General features: G+C 42.1%; 1 protein-coding gene across 2 annotated transcripts in view; it reads left to right on the top strand.

Moving 5' to 3' along the window:
* Positions 1-14,979, top strand: part of Rerg (RAS like estrogen regulated growth inhibitor) — a 106,182-nt gene extending 91,203 nt beyond the window's left edge. The window contains exons 3-5 of one of the 2 annotated variants that reach the window (XM_052720692.1): positions 1,828-1,884; positions 12,295-12,368; positions 13,801-14,979. In XM_052720692.1, the coding sequence (XP_052576652.1) occupies positions 1,828-1,884; positions 12,295-12,368; positions 13,801-14,208 (539 nt within the window). In that variant the 3' untranslated portion in view covers positions 14,209-14,979. The remainder of the gene's footprint in view (positions 1-1,827; positions 1,885-12,294; positions 12,369-13,800) is intronic. The other variant, XM_052720693.1, reaches the window with a different exon arrangement.
* The last annotated feature ends 4,421 nt before the right edge of the window (positions 14,980-19,400 follow it).

Genomic DNA, 19,400 nt, shown 5'->3' with positions numbered 1-19,400 from the left:
TCAAGGACTATCTGCGAGCAGCTCATTCAAGGCATTTCTGTAAAAGGAAAGACATAATTGATATTTTAAACTAGGAGCCCTGATTTTTGAGTTAAGTTCAGTGGAGTCTCAGATGGACCATCAAGGACCTTCAGAGAGCTCTGTGCTGCTGCAGTTATTTGCCAAATAGTATGAATGTGCTTTTTTTTTTCCCCCAGGGAAGGGATCCAATATTCTTTGTCTATTTTTAGTGTCTGTGACAGCCTCCGTCAAAAGCGTTCTCAAGTTTGACAAGCGCTCTCATGAGCTGCAAATGAGTGCAATGCTCTGACATGAGTCTCATCAACTGTCAGGACAACCATGTCCACATGTTTAAGCATATTTTTTTTGTTTTGTTTTAAGACAGGGACCATTTATTTAGCTCAAGATAGCCTGGAAGTTGCTATATAGCCCAAGGCATCCTCAAATACATTATCTTCCTGCCTCACCCTCCCCATTCTAGGATTACAGGTATGTGCTGTCATAACCACCCACCAGTTCTCTTTTTCCAAGCCAAAGATCATCTAGATTGCCTATGATGCAAATAAGTACAGAGCAATGGAGAAATTGAAGGCATTTCTTGGAGACAGGCTCTATACTGATCAAACCTGGAACAAGGCAGCCAGCAAACCCATTTGATTTTCCTGTCCTTGGTCCCCGTCTCCTCCCAGCATGCCTGTATTGCATGGTCATGCCCAGCTTCTTTACGTGGGTGCTGGGATCTGAACCTGCGCCCTCATACTATTGCAGCACTCTTAGTAACCAAACCGTCTGTCCAGTTCCCACAGGTGCTTTCTGATGAGCTGTCATGAATTCCTAATTCTCAATTTTGGATAGCTACATTTCTATTACATTATCTATTGTAGAGTATTATTTTAAGGTGTGTTACATTTTGTTTATGCTGTGGAACATTTGTTTAATGATGTGAAGATGTGTTGCATTCTTTTATGTTGCATTTGTTTAACTCTGTGAAGCTGTGTTACTGTGCCTGTCTAAAACACCTGATTGGTCTAATAAGGAGCTGAACAGCCAATAGCAAGGCAGGAGAAAGGATAGGTGGGGTTGACAGGCAGAGAGAATAAATATGAGAAATCTGGGAAGAAAAGATCAAGGAAGGAGAGAAGAAGGAGGATTTCGGGAGCCAGCCACCCAGCTACACAGCAAGCCATGGAATAAGAGTGAAAGTAAGATGTACAGAAGTAAGAAAAGGAAAATGCCCAGAGGTAAAAGGTAGATGGGATAATTTAAGTTAAGAAAAACTAGCAATAAACAAGCCAAGCTAAGGCCAGGCATGTTTAAGTAATAATCCTCCATGTGTGGTTTATTTGGAAGCTGGATGGTGGGTCCTCTAAAGAGCCAAAAGAGTAAAATAACAACCAACAATAATTGTCAGCTTATATCCTTTCATCCTAGTAATGGTGATCTCTTTTATTTTAACTCACCTTTGTTAACCTCTATTAATATTCAAATTCTAGAGACTTGTAATGTGGCAATTTGCATCTGAATTAAAGGCTTTATTGACATTTTTTGTGTGTGCATTTTTACACTGTGCTGGTTGAGTTTAAGCCTGTGACGAGAAGAATAAATCTAAGTTGTAGATTTGTGAACGACAAGCATAGTAAAACACCACCCAAGTTTGAGGCCACCACATGAATCTGAAGTGCATTGAAATAATCATAGGTGAACTGGGCCTGTAGCCAAGGAAATATCGAATGGGTATGGTGTTGTATGAATCTCTCCTCCTTCTGTAGAAGGACAAGAACTCTAGCAAGAGCTGGCATTTGACATGTTCTTCTCTTTCTTCCACAGCTATTGTAGTGAGATTTCTGACCAAACGATTCATCTGGGAATATGATCCAACCCTCGGTATGTTACACATCATATCCTCACCGCCTCCTCCTTCAATAGGACCCTGAAAAGGGGACAGCAAGTCTGTGGCACTCTTGTTAAGCCCCTTTTGGCTGTTTTGAAAGCATAATGTTTCATTTGTCACGCATGAAGCCCTCCTAGAGGCCTGTGGGTGTGCAGCACATCCTGTTTTGAGCCCTGCAGGACTTTGTGCAGCAATGAAGTTAAATCCATTCTCAGAGGAGAAGAAAATGGGTTCAGCAGGATGCTTGCTCTCCCATCCAGTATGTACCCTTGTCCTACTGGGAGAAAGGATGACTCAGTCAGCATTCGGGGTGGAACCAATGGGTATGATGAAGAGAGTGTCACCGTAAAAGCAAACATCTGCACACTGATCAGGGGACGTGTGAGCAGAAAATCTTATCCCATCCCTTTAGCTTCTAATGGTTAGACCAAAGCGGTATTTGTGGGTAAAGAAGGCAGAAACTGTTTATGCAGAAATATGGGTAAAGACTATTCCTAGGCACTTTTTTTCTGATGTTTTTTCAGTGTGTGTGTGTGTGTGTGTGTGTGTGTGTTGGGGTGGTAGTGTCCATGTGTCATAGTGTATGTGTGGAGGACAGAGGACAACTGACAGGCGACAGTTCTCTCTTTCACCATATGGGTTTCAGGGATCAAACTCAGGCTCTTCGGCTTGGTAGAAAGTGCCTTCACCCTCTGAGCCATCTTGCCAGTCCCACAGTTTTGATTTTATGTTTATTGGTGAGTATGCCTTATGCATAGTGTTGAGTTTCACATAGGCAATTCCCTGCAGATGTATCAGGCATGAGATTACGTGTGCAGTTCAAAAGGAAGGTGGCCCCTTGCACTGTGCTCGTTTCAGTCATTCATTCCACAAATATTATGACCTGCCCTCTCTGCATCTGCCCTGTAGTTCAGGTGCTATAGAGAGACCAGGTAGCAGACTCTGATCTGGGGTGGGGTGCACTTGCTTATGCACATAGAGCTCAAAGGTTGGGTGTCTTTCTCTATTTCTCTCCACTTTGTTTTTTGAGACAGGATCTCTCACTGTACCTGAAGCTTACCACTTCTGCTAGACCGGCTGGCCAGCCCCCGGGATCCTCCTGTCTGGTCCCCCATCCCCCAGTGCTTGGATTACAGAACTGCAGCACTGTGCCTGGATATTTGTATGGGTTCTGGGGATACAATCACAGGTCTACACTTCATCCACTGAGCCACCTCCCCACCTCAAGCCACTGATGTTTTGACCCAGCAGTCTAGAAGAGAGTCAGGGAATAAATAACCGTAGTCAGATGCTGTGGGGAAGGGAACAAGGAAGGGATAGACAGTCCTGTCGCTTTATTTCTTTAGTGTTCAACTTTAGAATCTATCTGAAACTTACTTTAGTGAAGTGAGGACTCAACAGTTGTCTGTGAATCATTGACTGGAATTCCCTTCTTTAGTTACATCCTGAGGCCATCTTCAGATACCAAGTCATTTGTAGTAGGATGCAGTCCAAACATCCAATGGCATCCTCTTTGCTTATTGCTCATTTCTCTTTATTTTCATTATATGTACTATTTGGCTGTGGTACTGTGCTGCCTAAGGACATTTCCCACAGGCCTGCACACTGCATTGACCATATCCCCACCAGATTTCCTCTCCTCCTTTTGTTTTTTATAACCACTCCTGTCTCCCGTCAGTTCCTTTCATTCCTCTGGACATTCTTACCCCTACTTTCATGCCATATTGACCTACATGATTCTATACATCTATATAAAATCTATGAACCACAAGTGAGAAAAAAACATATGGCTCTATCTCTGAGGATGCCTTGGTTTGTTTAATACAGTCCTCTCCAGTTGCATCCATTTTCCTGAAAATGGCATACCTCTATTCTTCTGGGCAAGCAGAAAGCATCCCATTGTGTATAGCTTGCTTCCATGCCTCAGCCATTGCTGACAACACTGAGCCCCTTCACAGCTCCATTCTGTATTTTGACAAATAGGAGAGAGCATCTTCCTCCTTCACTCTCTGACAACATTACCTAGGTCACTTTCAGAGACTGTGACAGCATGGCATGACTGATTGGAACTGACTGAAATCATAAATTATTTTTGAAGCTTCATATTCTATGATATTCAATCTTTCAAACCGGAGTTTGACTTATATCCATTTTTAAGGGTCCTCCTCTCCTCTGCCTTTGCTTTGTAAAAGACTATCACAAGTGACTTTATTAGTAAATACATAATCATACTTACCCATATTTGTATCTGGATAGAAATATCACCAGATACCTCTGTGAAGATGTAAGAAATAATGAAAAGTTATGTGCCAAGACAGTAACATTAGCTATTGAATGAGATGAGAATACAAGATAATATTTTCTGATTTTGCTCATCTAAATGTATCTTTGTAACACAAACAGGAAAAGAAACAAACAAAAAGACCCACATTTGAAATACAATGTGTCTTAGTTACGGTTTATATTGCTGTGAAGAGACACCATGACCATGACAACTCTTATAAAGGAAAACATTTAATTGGGTAGCTTACAGTTCAGAGGTTTAGTCCATTATCAATCATGGTGGGAAGTAAGGCAGCATGCAGGTAGACATGGGTGCTAGAGAAAGAGCTGAGAGTTCTTAGACCTTGACCCACAGGCAACAGGAAGTGATCTGTCTCACTGGGTGTGGCTTAAGCATATATGAGACCTCAAAGCCCGCCTCCACAGTGACACACTTCCTCCAACAAGACCACACCTACTCCAATAAGGCCACATCTCCTAATAGTGCCACTCTCTTTGGGGGCCATTTTCTTTCAAACCACCACACAATACTTTCCTGGCTTAAGTATTAAGTATTAAGAATTAAATTTAATATTTTAAATTTCTAAAATTATTTTATAGGCATGCATTATGGAATAATTATCAGTTGGAACATATAGAAAGTACACTTTCATTAGTAATGTTCTTCCCAATATATTCTCTGATAGTAGGGATTAGGAAGGAGAGAAATAATTATTTCTTGAGAAAAGATGCTTTTAAATATCTTGTTCATCACATTCTTCAGCATATGTACAAGTATAACAATAGTCTGAGTTTGAGGTAGTTTATTTGGATATAAAGATGAACCTGGCTTTAAAAAGGAGCCACTATCCATTGTCTTTCCCAGCTGTGTAGATAGTCCCTCTTGTATTTTTCTCCTTTATGCAAGTTTTAATTCAGTTGAAAGCTGCTTATTCTCCATTCTGTCCACATATCACAACAAAAGATGAAGGTTACAAAAAAAAAAAATCATGACATTTTTAACTTTCTCTGGGTGTGTTCTAGTAACTAATGTAAATGTTTTTAATTAGTCTTTGGTGAAGCTTTTTCCTTTTCTTTTATTCATTCTGCACAGCCACAGCTATAAATAGGGATGAGCCTGCACTGGTCATCTGCAGGCATCCTTCTCTAGGAAGCATGACGCCACACAGTAGCCTGTACCGTGCTGCTCAGTGAGGACCCCGGCTGCTAAGCAACCAGAGCCCTCCCTCTACCTTCAGGGGGAACAGGTGCATGACTCACTGGCAGGTGACGATGTCATTAGCTCGCACACTGCAGACTGGATCTGTGTGGGTGTGTACATTGAAAGCCCGTTAATTTTCTAGCATACAGGAAACCTCAATCCAGTGGATTCAAGAGAAATTAGCATTTCTTGGGCTTAACTTCCCACTCCCATAGGGAAAGACTGGATCTCTGTGGAAGTCATGGTTACTTTACAAGTTTCAAAACAACCAGCAACCAAGATAGCTACATTACAAAGCAGAGTGGCGTGTTTGTCGAGGAGAAAGAGGAAGGATTCAGGAGTTGTCCTCTTGAATTCTGAATTCAGTCCCTTCCTCAGAACTTGAGGAAGTGGGTTTCTTGATTTGGGACTTTTGTTGTTGTTTTGAGAGAAGCTGGAAACTATGAACACCACCCCACATATTAACAAAATGTAATAGTTACTGCTCTGAAGCAATCCCACAAAGAAAACACTTTGCTCTTTGTCCTAGATTGGTTTTCTATTGATGTGATAAACGCCATAACCAAAAGCAACTTGGTGAGGAAAGAGTTTATTTGGCTTATGTGTCCCAATCACATTCTACCCTAAGGGAAGCCAGGCAGGAAATCAAGGCAGAAACTTGAAGCATAAACCTTCCCCATGGCTTGCTCAGCTACCTTTCTAATACAGCTTAGGCCAACCTTTCTAGGGGTGGTACCACCCACAGTAGCCTGGGCCCTCCTGCATCAATTAATAATCCAAAAAAAAAAAAAATGCCTCACAGACATGCCCATAAGCCAATCTAATGGAAACAATTCCTCAACTGGAGTTTTCCCCTAGGGACAGCTGGGTTTGTGTCAATTTTACAATGTCTAATCAGCACACTATTATAGTGGCCAATGGTTCCAGGCTTCTAGATTTCAGACCCAGTGATTTTCCTATGTGTTTTTTGTTGCTGTTGGGTTTTGTTGAATTTGTTTATGAAAGGATCTTTCATGATGATTCTAGTTAGAGGTACAAGCAAGGGATAACGGGTGGGTGAAGGGGACTGTATCTATACCGATTTGAAGTCCCATTTTACAAAGAGGGATTTTTTTCTTTTTTAATATACAAGTGTTTTGATGGATGTAGTCTCAGAAAATCTCACAATCCTTTATATGGAATTATTTTCATTTCCCTTAACTTTTTCTCATCTCATCAGTGGATTCTTTGCCAGATTCAGCCCTGGCTTGTTAATAACACCAGAAACTACCCCTGAAATTCATCAGATTTTGGATGTGGCCCATTTAATCAGGAAACGACCTTGATGGTAGGAGGAGGATTCTGGCTGCAGACTAAACAGAATCTATAGATGTCTAGTCCCAATCAAGAATTGAATCCCTGCCTTTTAGAGTCATGTTACCCTCAAAGAATGTTGCGAGACACAAGAGTACAGAGAAAGGCTTGTAACACCACATAATTGTGTGTGTGCCTGTGTGTGTCCCTGCTCATGGGTGCATGTTGGAGGCCTGGAGAGAGCAAAAGAGAGGGTGCTTTTTAATATATAGTACTACTGTCCTGGGACAAAAAAGGTGATGCATATTGTGTTTGAATGCAGGGTTGCTGTCCCTATGCCCAGGAGAAGTCCAGCCAGGAATAGGGGAAGGAGTCAGGAGACATAAGACACTCACTGGCTCATTGATTCTGTACTAGGTTCGTCTTCCTTGCCTCACAGGTGTTTCTGCTTGGACAGGCTCAGGCAGAGAGACAAGTTCTCTCAACTGAGTGCTGAAGCAGATGTACGGGCAGCCATAGAACCACTTAGTAACAATACTGCAGGAGAATGGGAGATGGGCCAGGCTTCATCCAAGATGACATGATGGGTTTGTAGTCCGGCAAGAGTCCAACTCAGAACAGTTTCCACTCTAGCAGAAAGCCATGCTGCTAACTGCTACTGTTACAGCACTGGCCAGGAGGCCATACTAAGATGTTGAAATAAGCAAAACAGCTTTGTCCAAGGATTAACCACATACAAACAGCCGAGTGTCCAACCTTGCTAGAGTGTACAAAATATACTATTTACAGAAATGTCCTGGGATGTTTTTCAAAGATTATTTTTATCATTTTTAGTTATACGTTGGGGAGGCTGGAATGTGCACATGAGTGCAGGTGCCTATTGAGGCAATAGACACCAGGTTGATCTGGAAAAGAAGTTGTCAACTGCCTGAAGTAAGGGTTTGGTACCAAATGGGGATACTTTGGAAGAGCAATACACACTCTTCACCACTGTGCTACCTACCTCTCCAGGCTCCTGAAGGCATGTTTAAGTCATGTTCCTTCATATATGGGAATCTTAAAGATAATTTTAATATACCTAATTTAATTATGAAACTGATGTTTGTTTTAGAATATACATTCTTGAGTCACTTTGGCCATAGATCAGTCAAACATACCCCCAGCCCTCCAAAGAAAGGACTCTTGTTACCATTCTTGTTAGTATAAAGAAAATAGAGCATATATAAACATTCCAAACACATGTGCATCCTTTGATTTTTTTTTTCTCTTTTGTTTTGTTTTAGGTTTTTGAGACAAGGTCTCTCTAAATATCCCTGGCTGTTCTGGTACTCACTATGTAGACCAGGCTGGCCTCACCAAACCCAGCTTTCTTTTAAATTTTGAAATGAAGAGCAGAAATTATGTGTTTTGTTAGAATTATCTCAGATAAGCTCACAAACACATATCTAATATTTTACCTCTTTAGGTAATATTTTCAATGTCTTGCATGTAGAGAAAATGAGTTCCTAATGAGAGAAAGACGCATGAAGGGGGGAAAATGCTCAAAACAGTGTGAAATAGTATTTATCTTGGATGAAATTGGTTCAGTGCCACCTACTGCTGTGTCTGCGGCAGACATTCCCTCATTTCCTGCATTTCATCCCTTTCACTTCAGTTAACAAACAGCCGAAGAATTGCACAACTTCATGCATGTTTCATCCTGTTCCACTCCCCCCTGTGGTGGCCTTCTGCAGTTGAGACCCACAGCCCGTTTATCACGGGTGCCACAAAGAACAATGTCCTTTCCTCTGAGACAGATTGTGGGGCAAAGAGATGGATGAGAGCCCGGGTTTCTGTTTTCCAGGCTGCAGGGCTGATACCAGCCATTTGAAAAGGGGGAGTCAGTACAAAAGGCACAGAAGAACAGCCTGGGGGGGGGACCAGAAGGGCGTGGATGCCTAGCATGTGTGCAGCCAGCTGGACTTCTCCTCAGGCCCAAAGACTCAAGAAGAAGAAAGGAAACTATTGGGAAAACACTTGCAAAGCGGGCGCTGCTGTAAATGGCGGAACATTCAGTCACCCAAACTATACCCTCTTGTTTAACATGAAAGGGTGCAGGCCTGGGAAGCTCTTCAGATGAGAGTCCACATGCTCTCAATGTGTGGATCATGAGTTCCAGGAGAGGAAGCAGATGCAAAGTACGTTTCTTCAAGTATATTGAATGTAGTCTCATTCTAAAATGACAACTTGTAGCTGGAGTTTTCCCCAGTCCTGCCTGGTCCACAGTCAGGACAAATCTCTCTCACTCACCAGGCCCGCAGCCATTCAGACCCAATGGAGTAAACACACAGAGACTTATATTACTTATAAACTGTATGGCCGTGGCAGGCTTCTTGCTATCTAGTTCTTATATCTTAAATTAACCCATTTCTATAAATCTATACCTTGCCACATGGCTCGTGGCTTATCAGTATCTTACATGTTGGTACTCATGGCGGCAGCTGGCAGTGTCTCCTTACTCAGTCTTCCTGTTCCCAGAATTCTCTTCTCTGCTTGTCCCACCTATACTTCCTGCCTGGCTACTGGCCAATCAGCGTTTTATTTATACAGAGCGATATCCACAGCAACAACTTTTCCAGAAAGGCTTGGATTATACAGGTTCCAGTAGTCACCATTCACGGTATTGTTGCTGGATGGCTAAGTCCTGCCCATAGCAAGCTTCCTTTCTGCATTTTATGCCTTGGATAGGCACTTGTTTACTGTAAGAAAACGGAAAAGTAGTCCCCAAAGGCTGCAATAAGTAGTTGATAAGAAAGGAAGGAAGGGAAGGAAGGAGGAAAGAAGAAAGAAGGAAGGAAGGGAGGGAGGGAGGGAGGTGTGCTGAAGAAATGAATGATCAGGTATGCTGATTTCTGGTCTAGTCCCCAAGAGAGGCAATGCCAGGCTCGTGCACTTGGTTGGTTAGATGTTCCAGTGATCGGTGTGCACAAATACCCAGTTAGTATTTGTATTAGATGTCTTGCCGTCTCTCCAGCACCCTCAACAGAAATTTTTTAAGTTAGAAATCTTGGTTTTACAATCAAATACAGAAGGAGCCTACAATTTTCTTCAAATTGTGTTTTCTTGTTGCTGCCTTTGTACCACCAGCTGGTGGGGTGGGCACCTGTGTCGTGCTGTCTTTGAGTTCTGTGCCCGCATCGTTTTCGATTCTTCCTGGTTTCTCTCAGACTCTGTAGAATGGAGTACTTAGCTCACCTTTTCTAGTCCCCCCACCCCTTTTTATCCTGGCATGTTTGTTAGTTACACTTGCCTTTGATCTTTGCCTCACCTTCATCCTGAAAGGACGCATGAGCATCAGCTGGCATGAACCACAGTTCTGGATTGCTCCTGATATGGTTTCATTGACTTGTTCTGCCACTGATGTCCTAAATTCAGCTTCACTGAGAAGCTCAGCGTTAACTGAGCCACACCCTTTCGTGGGAAATGTACTGTTTTTCTATTAATCTGCCCCCTCCCCCATCATCAATGTCCTTAAATTTCACTGTAATGGGTACATTCTGTTGGATATTTTTATCTTAAGACCTTCAGTCACTCTTGTTCCCAGAAATTCTCAGCCATTACAACCTCAGCTGTTTCTACAACCCTGGAGATTTTATTCTCTTCGTCAAGGCTTATTTTATAAACAATAAGATTTATAGATGTGTTATACATATTTCTTATTAAAATTTCCAGTCATGCTTTCCTTCTTATCAGCTAGTGATGCCTCCTGAGAAAACCCCTCAGTGTGACCTTCACCAGCTCAGTCAGTCACTCTTGGCTCCTTTGTCTGCCTTGCAGTTTTCATAGATGGCAGCAGCGGCTGACTGCGGTGATATTGTGTTCCCCAAAATATTATGCACTCTAATAAACTTATCTGGGGTCAGAGAACAGAACAGCCACAATATTAAACATAGAGGTTAGGCAGTGGTAGCACACGCCTTTAATCCTAGCATTCCAGAGGCAGAGATCCACCCGGATCTTTGTGAGTTCAAGGCCACACTGGAAACAGCCAGGCATGGTGATTCATGCCTTTAATCCCAGGAAGTAATGGCAGGAGGCAGAAAGGTATTTAAGGCATGAGGACGAGGAACTATAGCTGGCTAAGCTTTCAGGTTTTCGAGAAGCAGTCAGCTAAGATCCATTTGGATGAGGCCTCAGAGGCTTCCAGTCTGAGAAAACAGGATCAGCTGAGGAATTGGCAAGGTGAGGTGGCTGTGGCTTGTTCTGCTTCTCTGATCTTCCAGCTTTTACCCAATACCTGGCTCCGGGTTTGTTTTATTAGAAAGACCATTTAAGATTCGTGCTACAGCTGACACTGCTCTGCTCTGTGATTCCACTTACACGATGAGGGATGTATTCAGACTGCCCAGGCTTCTTGTACCTGCTACCTTCTCATCCCTTGGGGTTTGGGGACCACTAAGGACCCAGTAATTGCAGCTGGTACAGAACAGCTGCTATGTCCTGCTTTGATCAGGCAACATGAAGAAGGAATCTGCATTATTCCATCCTCTCCATCTGCTCAGAACCTTTATACTTCGGGTTACCACTCTTCACCAGCTACCAAAAACAAGGTCAGCTGCCTCTTACTGTCTCAAGGTCCCGGTAGTTTCATATCACATGTTCAGCCTGTTACAGTCTAGGGGTCTTGATCAGGTTTGTATTTTCGTTTTTTTTGTTGTTGTTCTTTTGTTTTTTTTTATCTATAAGTTAAGGAAATAAAACACCCAGAAGCTCAAGTGTGACAGGAGGCTATGGGGAAATTCCCAAACACAGCGGACAGAATCAGGCAGTAAAGAAAGCTTTTATTAGAGGTGAGGAAACACACACAATATAGCAAACATAGACCAGTCATCCACAGAGCAGAGGGGGACTTTTTAAAAAGCCTTTCAAGGGTTTCCTTCCCTAATTCGGGTTGGTTTGTTTGAACAAAGACAGGACAGGATGGCTGGTGAGCCCACAACTGTTCCGTGAACATGTTCCGATCAGTCTGGCTTTGTCAGGTCCATCAGCCAGCACCAGCCTTGGTTTCAAGCTGCTAGGCTTTTGTCTCGGGTCAGGAGGGTGAGGAGGAAGAAGCCAGCCATCCTGGAAGTTCACTGTCTTTGTCTGTCTGTCTAAGTCCCTGTCTCTCAGTCCTATACAACTCCCTCTAATGTCTGTAATCTTTACAGGGTTGATGTTAGGAAGAGACACAATGGGGTTTTCTGAAAAACAAGCAAACAAGCAAACAAAAAACCCTGAATTTTAGGAATATCAAGGCAGAATGTATTTTTGTATGGAAAATGAATTTTTAATTTTTTTGGAATGTAGGTATCTCATCCAGTTAAGATGGAAAAGAGTACTAGGGGGCTGGCCTCACAGAAAAACAAGATGCAGCCTTGAGGAAAGGATAGAGGACCAAGGGGGCTGACGGCTGGAGTTTGGGGCCTTATAAAGCTCTGTAGAATATAGGGCTGTTTCTTTGTCCTTCCTCTCTTCCCTGGACAGTCCCCCCACCCCCACTGCTACAAAGGCAGAAATACTCTTCCCATGCCTAATTTCTGACTTCAAGGATCAAATTAAATCTCACATGTGCCTTTATGCCATCTTCATTCTCTCATTCCTTCAGAGTCAACCTACCGACACCAGGCAACCATCGATGATGAAGTTGTTTCTATGGAGATCCTAGATACTGCTGGTCAGGTGAATAGGAATTCAGCTAAGTATTTTCTGCATTAAATAAAAAAGAGATATGTAAGATATGCATAATGTAAAAAAATAAAGCCAAAGGAATTTTTCTGTACATGACTAAAAGCTTATACCTTTCATTATCTCACCACTTTATACATTAATGCATAGGTAATTTGATCCTTGTGTAAGTGACCTTGTGCTTTAAGAAGGTACTAGAAACATTACAATACTCACAGACCATCTAGGGTAGACTCTCCCTCTGTATCTGGGGGGATGCCAATGTATTCATGTGTTTTTTTTAATAGCCAAACATGCTTTTGAAATGCTCAAGTGAATTTAAATAAGCATCTCTATTGAAAGGAATTACTAATACCCTCATGTGCAGGGTGAGTCCTTGAGAGAGAGCTCTGGTCTATACTGCATTCCAAGTCTCTATGACCACATACAGGTTTGTTTGTACCTTTCACACTGCACTATGTGGAGATGCTTGCCTGTAAATCTGGCTGGCAAATTTCCTTTGACATTAGTCAGATCAAGTCTTAGAAAAGGATTCATAGTCTCAGTTCCCAAATGTGGAAATGACTACAGGGATGAGGATTGGGTGGCCAGGCATTTCCATGGTGCTGAGACAATGACCCATGACCTCCAAGAAGACTTGAATTGAAGTGTTTAGTCTAAGAAATGCTCCTGAGATTAATGACATCCCTATCCTTCTCAGTACTCCTTCCATATACATGGACCTTCACATAGTGTTGAACACACCAAGGGAGGCAGGAGCCTCTAGGAGACAGCTGAACCTATGAAAACAAAGCTTTTTTTCTCTCCTTCCCGCTCATCTTTTTTCTTCCTCCTCCTCTTCTTCCTCTTCCTTCTCTTTCTCTTCCTCCTCTGTCTCTCTTCCCACACACAATGCCTTGCCATCTCACCACATAGCCCAGGCTGGCCTTGAACATGACATCCTCTCACCCCTGCCTCCCAAGCACTAGGACCACAGGTGCATGTACTTCCAGACCCAGCCAGCAACACCTTTCAAACCGTGCAAGTTTTCTCATGAAGGAGTAGTCACCCCTCTGAGGGATACTGCAGGAGAATTTTCATCATTACTACTACCACCTTATAACACAAATTAGGGCATTGGGATGTGTGGGAGGGGATCCTAATTTCCAGCTTAAGCAGTATACTTTATACAGCATGTCATGGTTTTTTCTGTCCCTAGGGTTACCAATTGTCATAATCAGAACAGAGAGGATATTAAAACAAATGGGGGTGGGTTGTACTTACTTTCCAACTACTGAAGAAAATAAGCTGGACCAGGAAAACAGCCAAGACATTTGATAATAAGAAGATATGAGGAGGTGTAATTAAGGGATTAGTATGGCAATAGCAGTGTACACATTGGGATTAGGCCCAGGTCTCCTGACTGCGGGTCTTTCTTTGCCCACAGGAAGACACCATCCAGAGGGAAGGGCACATGCGCTGGGGCGAAGGCTTCGTGCTGGTCTACGATATCACTGACCGAGGGAGCTTTGAAGAAGTGCTGCCGCTGAAGAACATCTTAGATGAAGTCAAAAAGCCCAAGAACGTAACTCTCATCTTGGTCGGAAACAAAGCCGACTTGGACCACTCCAGACAAGTGAGTACCGAAGAAGGGGAGAAGCTGGCTACAGAATTGGCTTGTGCATTTTACGAGTGCTCTGCCTGCACGGGAGAAGGGAACATCACCGAGGTATTCCATGAGCTCTGTCGAGAGGTGCGTCGCAGGAGGATGGTGCAAGGCAAGACGCGGCGACGCAGCTCCACCACACACGTCAAGCAAGCGATTAACAAGATGCTCACCAAAATCAGTAGTTAGAGGCCCTGCCAAGATGTGCTGAAAATTGAGAAGTCTTTCCTGGCTCTTCTTTTGCCCTTCCAAACACGAGCAAAATATTCTACTCTTATTCTGACTTTAGGAAATGTCGGGGTTTCTCATGGTTCCTGGTCCACTATATGCTGGGAAGTTCTCCAGTGTCCTCTCGGTCCTGATGCTGTAACAGTCTCCCCCTTTCCTGCTTGCGTAGGATCCGTGCTAATATAGTTTGAAAATGTAACCACCAAAGATACCGAAGTGGCTGGGTTCGCGGAAGCTAATTTTAGGCATCCCTGCCTTGCTTTAATAAGTTGAAGTCTTTTCAAAGGCGTTTTAAGATGCTGTTTCTTATGGAATACTTCAAAGGTCACCATAACATTTTGTGGTGTCTAGTGAGAACTTGAGAAGGGTAGCTGGGTGATTGGAACAGGAGCAGAACTCTAGTTCCCATCTGAAGTAAGGACTATTAAAAAATTGCTATCTTACTCAAATTGTACAGTTTTTCTTTAACCCTTTATTTCGTTTTTAGTTTGAAATGTTATCACTGATTTTTGTTCTGTAATGTAATTGCCCATTTCAATTCAAGTTGGTTCTCTCCAGGGTCTCTATCAGTCCTTACACTCCCAATTCTATTATAATTTCCTTAACAACAACAACAAAAACAAAAACAAGACCCGCAATTCACATCCTGCTGTGTCTTGGCTCCCAGAAGCCTGGGTGATAAAAAAAAAAAAAAAAACAGCAGGAATCTTTGTTCCAAAGCTTGACTTCACTGCATGTTAGTAGAGGAGTTAGAATTAGAGACACCTGGTTTGTGTATTACTCTATTAGCACTGTAGCAGGAAGATAATCCTCTAAATAAGACAATTACGATGCCTAGTTAGTCCCCATTGGAAACCAAGGCTGAATCCCACGTAGGCAGCAGTCAACCTCTGATTCAGTAAATTGGCCACATGTTTTCTTAGCCTTTTAACCTTTGGCTGAGGTTAATTCCCTTGGAAGAATTGGGGAAAAGAATGGGTGATTCAAATAATCTTTATCCCTGAATGAGCATATATGTAATGTGGAAGCTCAGCTGGTGAAGGAACTGTGTAACTGCTAAGAGTTCATGACCCTTTTCTCCATTTCCTGCCCCACATATTAATATTTGGGCACTTTATTTTAGAAGAAAATATATATCTTTTACATATGTATGTATTTATATGTATACATATAAGTGTGTATAAAATTTGTAAGCATTGGAGGCTTTAATTCACCAATGTATTTGAACAACCTGGTGTAACTGACTTCGTTTTATGTGACTATAATAAAAAGTATAGTTTTCAAAATCTGTCGAAATTCTTTGTGACTAGCTTGTAAGTTTAGGGGAGGCTTGGGAAGCCATTGAATTGAAGAATGAAAAGTCAGTGAACCCAATTGGAAGAGAAATTAGCTCCTGCTAATAATAATAGCTGCTACTTTCAGGATACTCAGGGTTTTTTGGGGTACTTTGTTCATTTTCTCCCCCATCCGTCACAATTATCTTAAGACAGTGCTGTGATAACCGTGGTAGAGGTACAGATATTGAGCCAGACAAGAGAGGAAGTGATGTCACCAAGTTTATGTTGATGTTTGGAGGGTAGAGAGGAAGTGATGTCACCAAGCCTACCTTGGTGTTTGTAGGGCAAATCCAGAACACTAACTAGAGAGAATCAAACTCTGTGGTCCACACTGTAGCCCACTGGACAGTTCTTAGCCTTGGCTGCAAGAGTGAAGACAAAAAATGAAGTGATTAAGGGAAAATGCCTTCCTTATTCTCTTGTTCATCTATTCACTGCATATTTGTTTATATATGCCAAATATGTAATTTTATACAGCCCACTTGGTGGTGCATGACCCGAACTTAAGGAATATCTTAGAATAATCAAAGAAAGATGGCAAAAGTCTTGTAAGTAGTGGAAACAGCTTGGAATGAAAATATGGAGACATGAATATTATGGTGAATGCAGAGTCCTAAAGAAGTTCAGAGGGCCACGTACTATCATTTTTAGAGGGAGAAGGGATAGGAAAGTAGAAGGAAAATATTAAAAGTGTGCAAAGAGTAGGAAGCGGGAAAGAAGTAAAAAGCTCATATTCCAGCAAGCATACCTGCTGAAAGTGAAGTGAGTAAATGCCATGGCGATCGTTTTCCATTTGGACAATCCAAAGGGAAAGGAAACAGGGACAGTTATTGGTTGGAATGTCTAGACCCAGTCTCTTTCATCCTCACATATCTTTACTAGGAAATGTAGCTCAGCCAATCCCGCTAAAAACTACTCTTAAGGCAGTGAAAACATGAATGTCGTTCTTGAGTCAAAAATTAAGGAAGTTGGAGCTGGAGAGATGGCTCAGCAGTTAAGAGCACTTGCTGCTCCTGCAGAGGACCTGGATTTGGTCCCCAACATCCACCTGAAGGTTCACAACTGACTGTAATTCCAGTTCCCGGAATCCAAATCCCGCTTCTGCCCTCCAGGGGCACTACACATATGTTGAGCGCATACATGGAACCAGGCAAGGATGAAACACATGGAATAAAATAAATAAACAAAAGTAAGGAAGTCAAAGGCACTGTCAGTGCAGTAACGATGACAGACATGGGCAGTAAAGCCAGGCAAACGTAGAAGTCCATCTTTTAATTAAAGACCATGTGAGTATGCCACTGTAACTTCGCTAATCCTCTCATATTCCAAAGAAAGATTACAAACTAATGCTACCAGTTGTCTGAAAGGTTAGCTTCATTTTGATAACGCTAGTGACGTAAGCTCCATTTACTAGTAAGGATGATTTGCCACATCAAATGATGCCATTCGTGTAGCCACAGTGCGGTGACAAGAGCACTATTTATCTTTGCATTTCACACTGCTAGGAAGATCCAGAGAAAGTATATGTAATAACAAGTTTACTGACGTTGAGTAATGAGCAATAAGGTCCTAGTGTTCCTGAATGAAGGAAGACTCTCAAGGTAAATGCCTGTGACTGCTCCAACTTAATGTCAAGCAACTGACTCCAGAAAAGCAAACAAAACAACAGAGTATGGCTTCCAATGATAGAATAGATCCTGAGAGCTCATTGATATAAAAATCAGAACTGGAGGAGGCCAAGTTCATCAGAATCTGTGGCCCAAGAGGGATGCTAAAGATTGACAGGCAGACTCAGCCTGAAATAAAAGGTGAAGAAGGTGTCACCGGTTACTTTCCTCACCACTGGGACCAACACACGGGAAGAGGGAACGCAAGGGAGAAAGGACTTATTATTGGCTCCTAGTTTAAGGGAATACAGTCCATAATGGCAGGGAATGTGACTGGACCTTGTTCACATCTGGACCTCAACCCTCAGGATGACACTGTCTACATTCAGTGTGGTCTTCCACAGTTAATCCTTTCTTCATCTTCTCTGGGGACTCAGGAATTGCTCTCAGGAACACACCCAAAGGTGTGCCCTTGGTTTTCCTTAATCCAGTCAAGTTCACAGTGCAAGTTAACCAGAACAAGAGCAGGGTATCAGGGGAGAAACATGTACAGGACTGGAAACAGTTTGTGTTCACATCAGCCACACTGAAAGGACCTGGTGATATACAAACCACACACAGGAGCTTAGAAAACCATTGTGTCAATACACAGGGAACTAGAAGAATGGTGTGTTGGCTATGAGTCTAAATTATTCCTTACCACTACTCTAATACAGCTTTAAAAAGTTTGAAGCTGGTCAGACTTAATCCAGCTAACATTTCTTTGTCCTAGAAAAATATCCAACATCCTATTACGGAAGTAGACGAGCAAATTCTGTATTTGACAAGATTGAAACTCAAGATGGCTCCTATCCAGTTTAAAATTCTATATGCAAAGAGATAAGAAAATATGCCCTAGATGTAGGATTAAAAAGCATTCAATAGGAACAGACCAAGATGAGAGACACTGTCACTATCAAACAAGGAAATTAAGACAGCTTTACAGATGTGCTCCATGTGTTCATGAAGGTAAAGAAAAGTCTGAGCATAGCAAGGACAGTTGAAAAGGATCAGCATGAGATGAAGGTGACTTTCATCTGAAAGGAACTGTACTGAGTTCCATTGTCATCAGACTGGATACTGAAGAAATGTCAATCAAAGAGAAGACAGAGCAGTTGAAACAACCGAAATGAAACAATGAGGAAGAAAGGTAATTGACCACAGCCTCTTAGATAAACTAGCAGAGCAACAGATGATGTGATTGAACTCCCAGAAGTAGAGGTGAGTGGAGGGGCAAAAACTAGCAGCAGGCTGGAGAGATGGCTCAGTGGTTAAGAGCACTGGATGTTCTTCCAGAGGATCCAGGTTTGGCTCCCAGCACCCACATGGTATCTCACAACTGTCTATAACTCTAGTTCCACAGAATCCCACATCCTCTTTTTTATTTCAGTGGGTACCAGGCACACAAGTGGTACATAGACATAAATGCAGGCAAAACACTCATATACATAAAATAATTTAACAACAACAAAAAATTAGCTGGGCAGTGGTGGAACATGCCTTTAAAACCAGCACTTGGGAGGCAGGGGCAAGAGGATCTCTGTGAGTTTGAGGCTAGCCTGGTCTACAGAGTGAATTCCAGGACAGGCTCCAAAGCCACACAGAGAAATCCTGTCTCATAAATAAATAAATTAATTAATTAATTAATTAATTAATTAATTAATTAATTAACTAGTAATAATTGAAAAAAATTAATCACTGAAAAAAAAACCCAAATTATAAGCTTTCAAATCTAGGAAACTCAAAAGGATCCAGAAGTAAAATATTCAAAAATACTAATAGCATAATTGTTAATCAAATTGATGAAAGACAATAAGGAGAAAATTTTAAAAGAAGCTGAGGGGACAAAGATACACGCCACCTCCAGAGGAACAAGGATAGGAGGGATGGGCAGTCAGGGACATTAGAGTGGCGTATTTTATTTAAACTATTAGAAGGAAAAAATAGCTTAGAATGCTATTACAAGTTAAAGTATTTTTCACTAACCAAGGTGAGAAAAGACTATCACCTGTGAAAACAAGATCAAAGAGAATTTACTGCCCACAGATTTATTCTGTCAGGAAAGTTAAAGGGTATCTTCAGGAAGGAAGGAGATATGCTGACAGCATCTGTGAGAAAGTGCATCTGCAGAGAAAATGAACTGTACTGGGGATGCAGTCACTCTCTGTCC

Source organism: Peromyscus californicus, unplaced genomic scaffold, assembly GCF_007827085.1.
Source record: "Peromyscus californicus insignis strain IS unplaced genomic scaffold, ASM782708v3 Scaffold_6__1_contigs__length_162567912, whole genome shotgun sequence".
NCBI lineage: Eukaryota > Metazoa > Chordata > Mammalia > Rodentia > Cricetidae > Peromyscus > Peromyscus californicus.
Note: the sequence above shows the minus strand (reverse complement) of the source record. Positions and strands in the feature narration are given on the sequence as shown.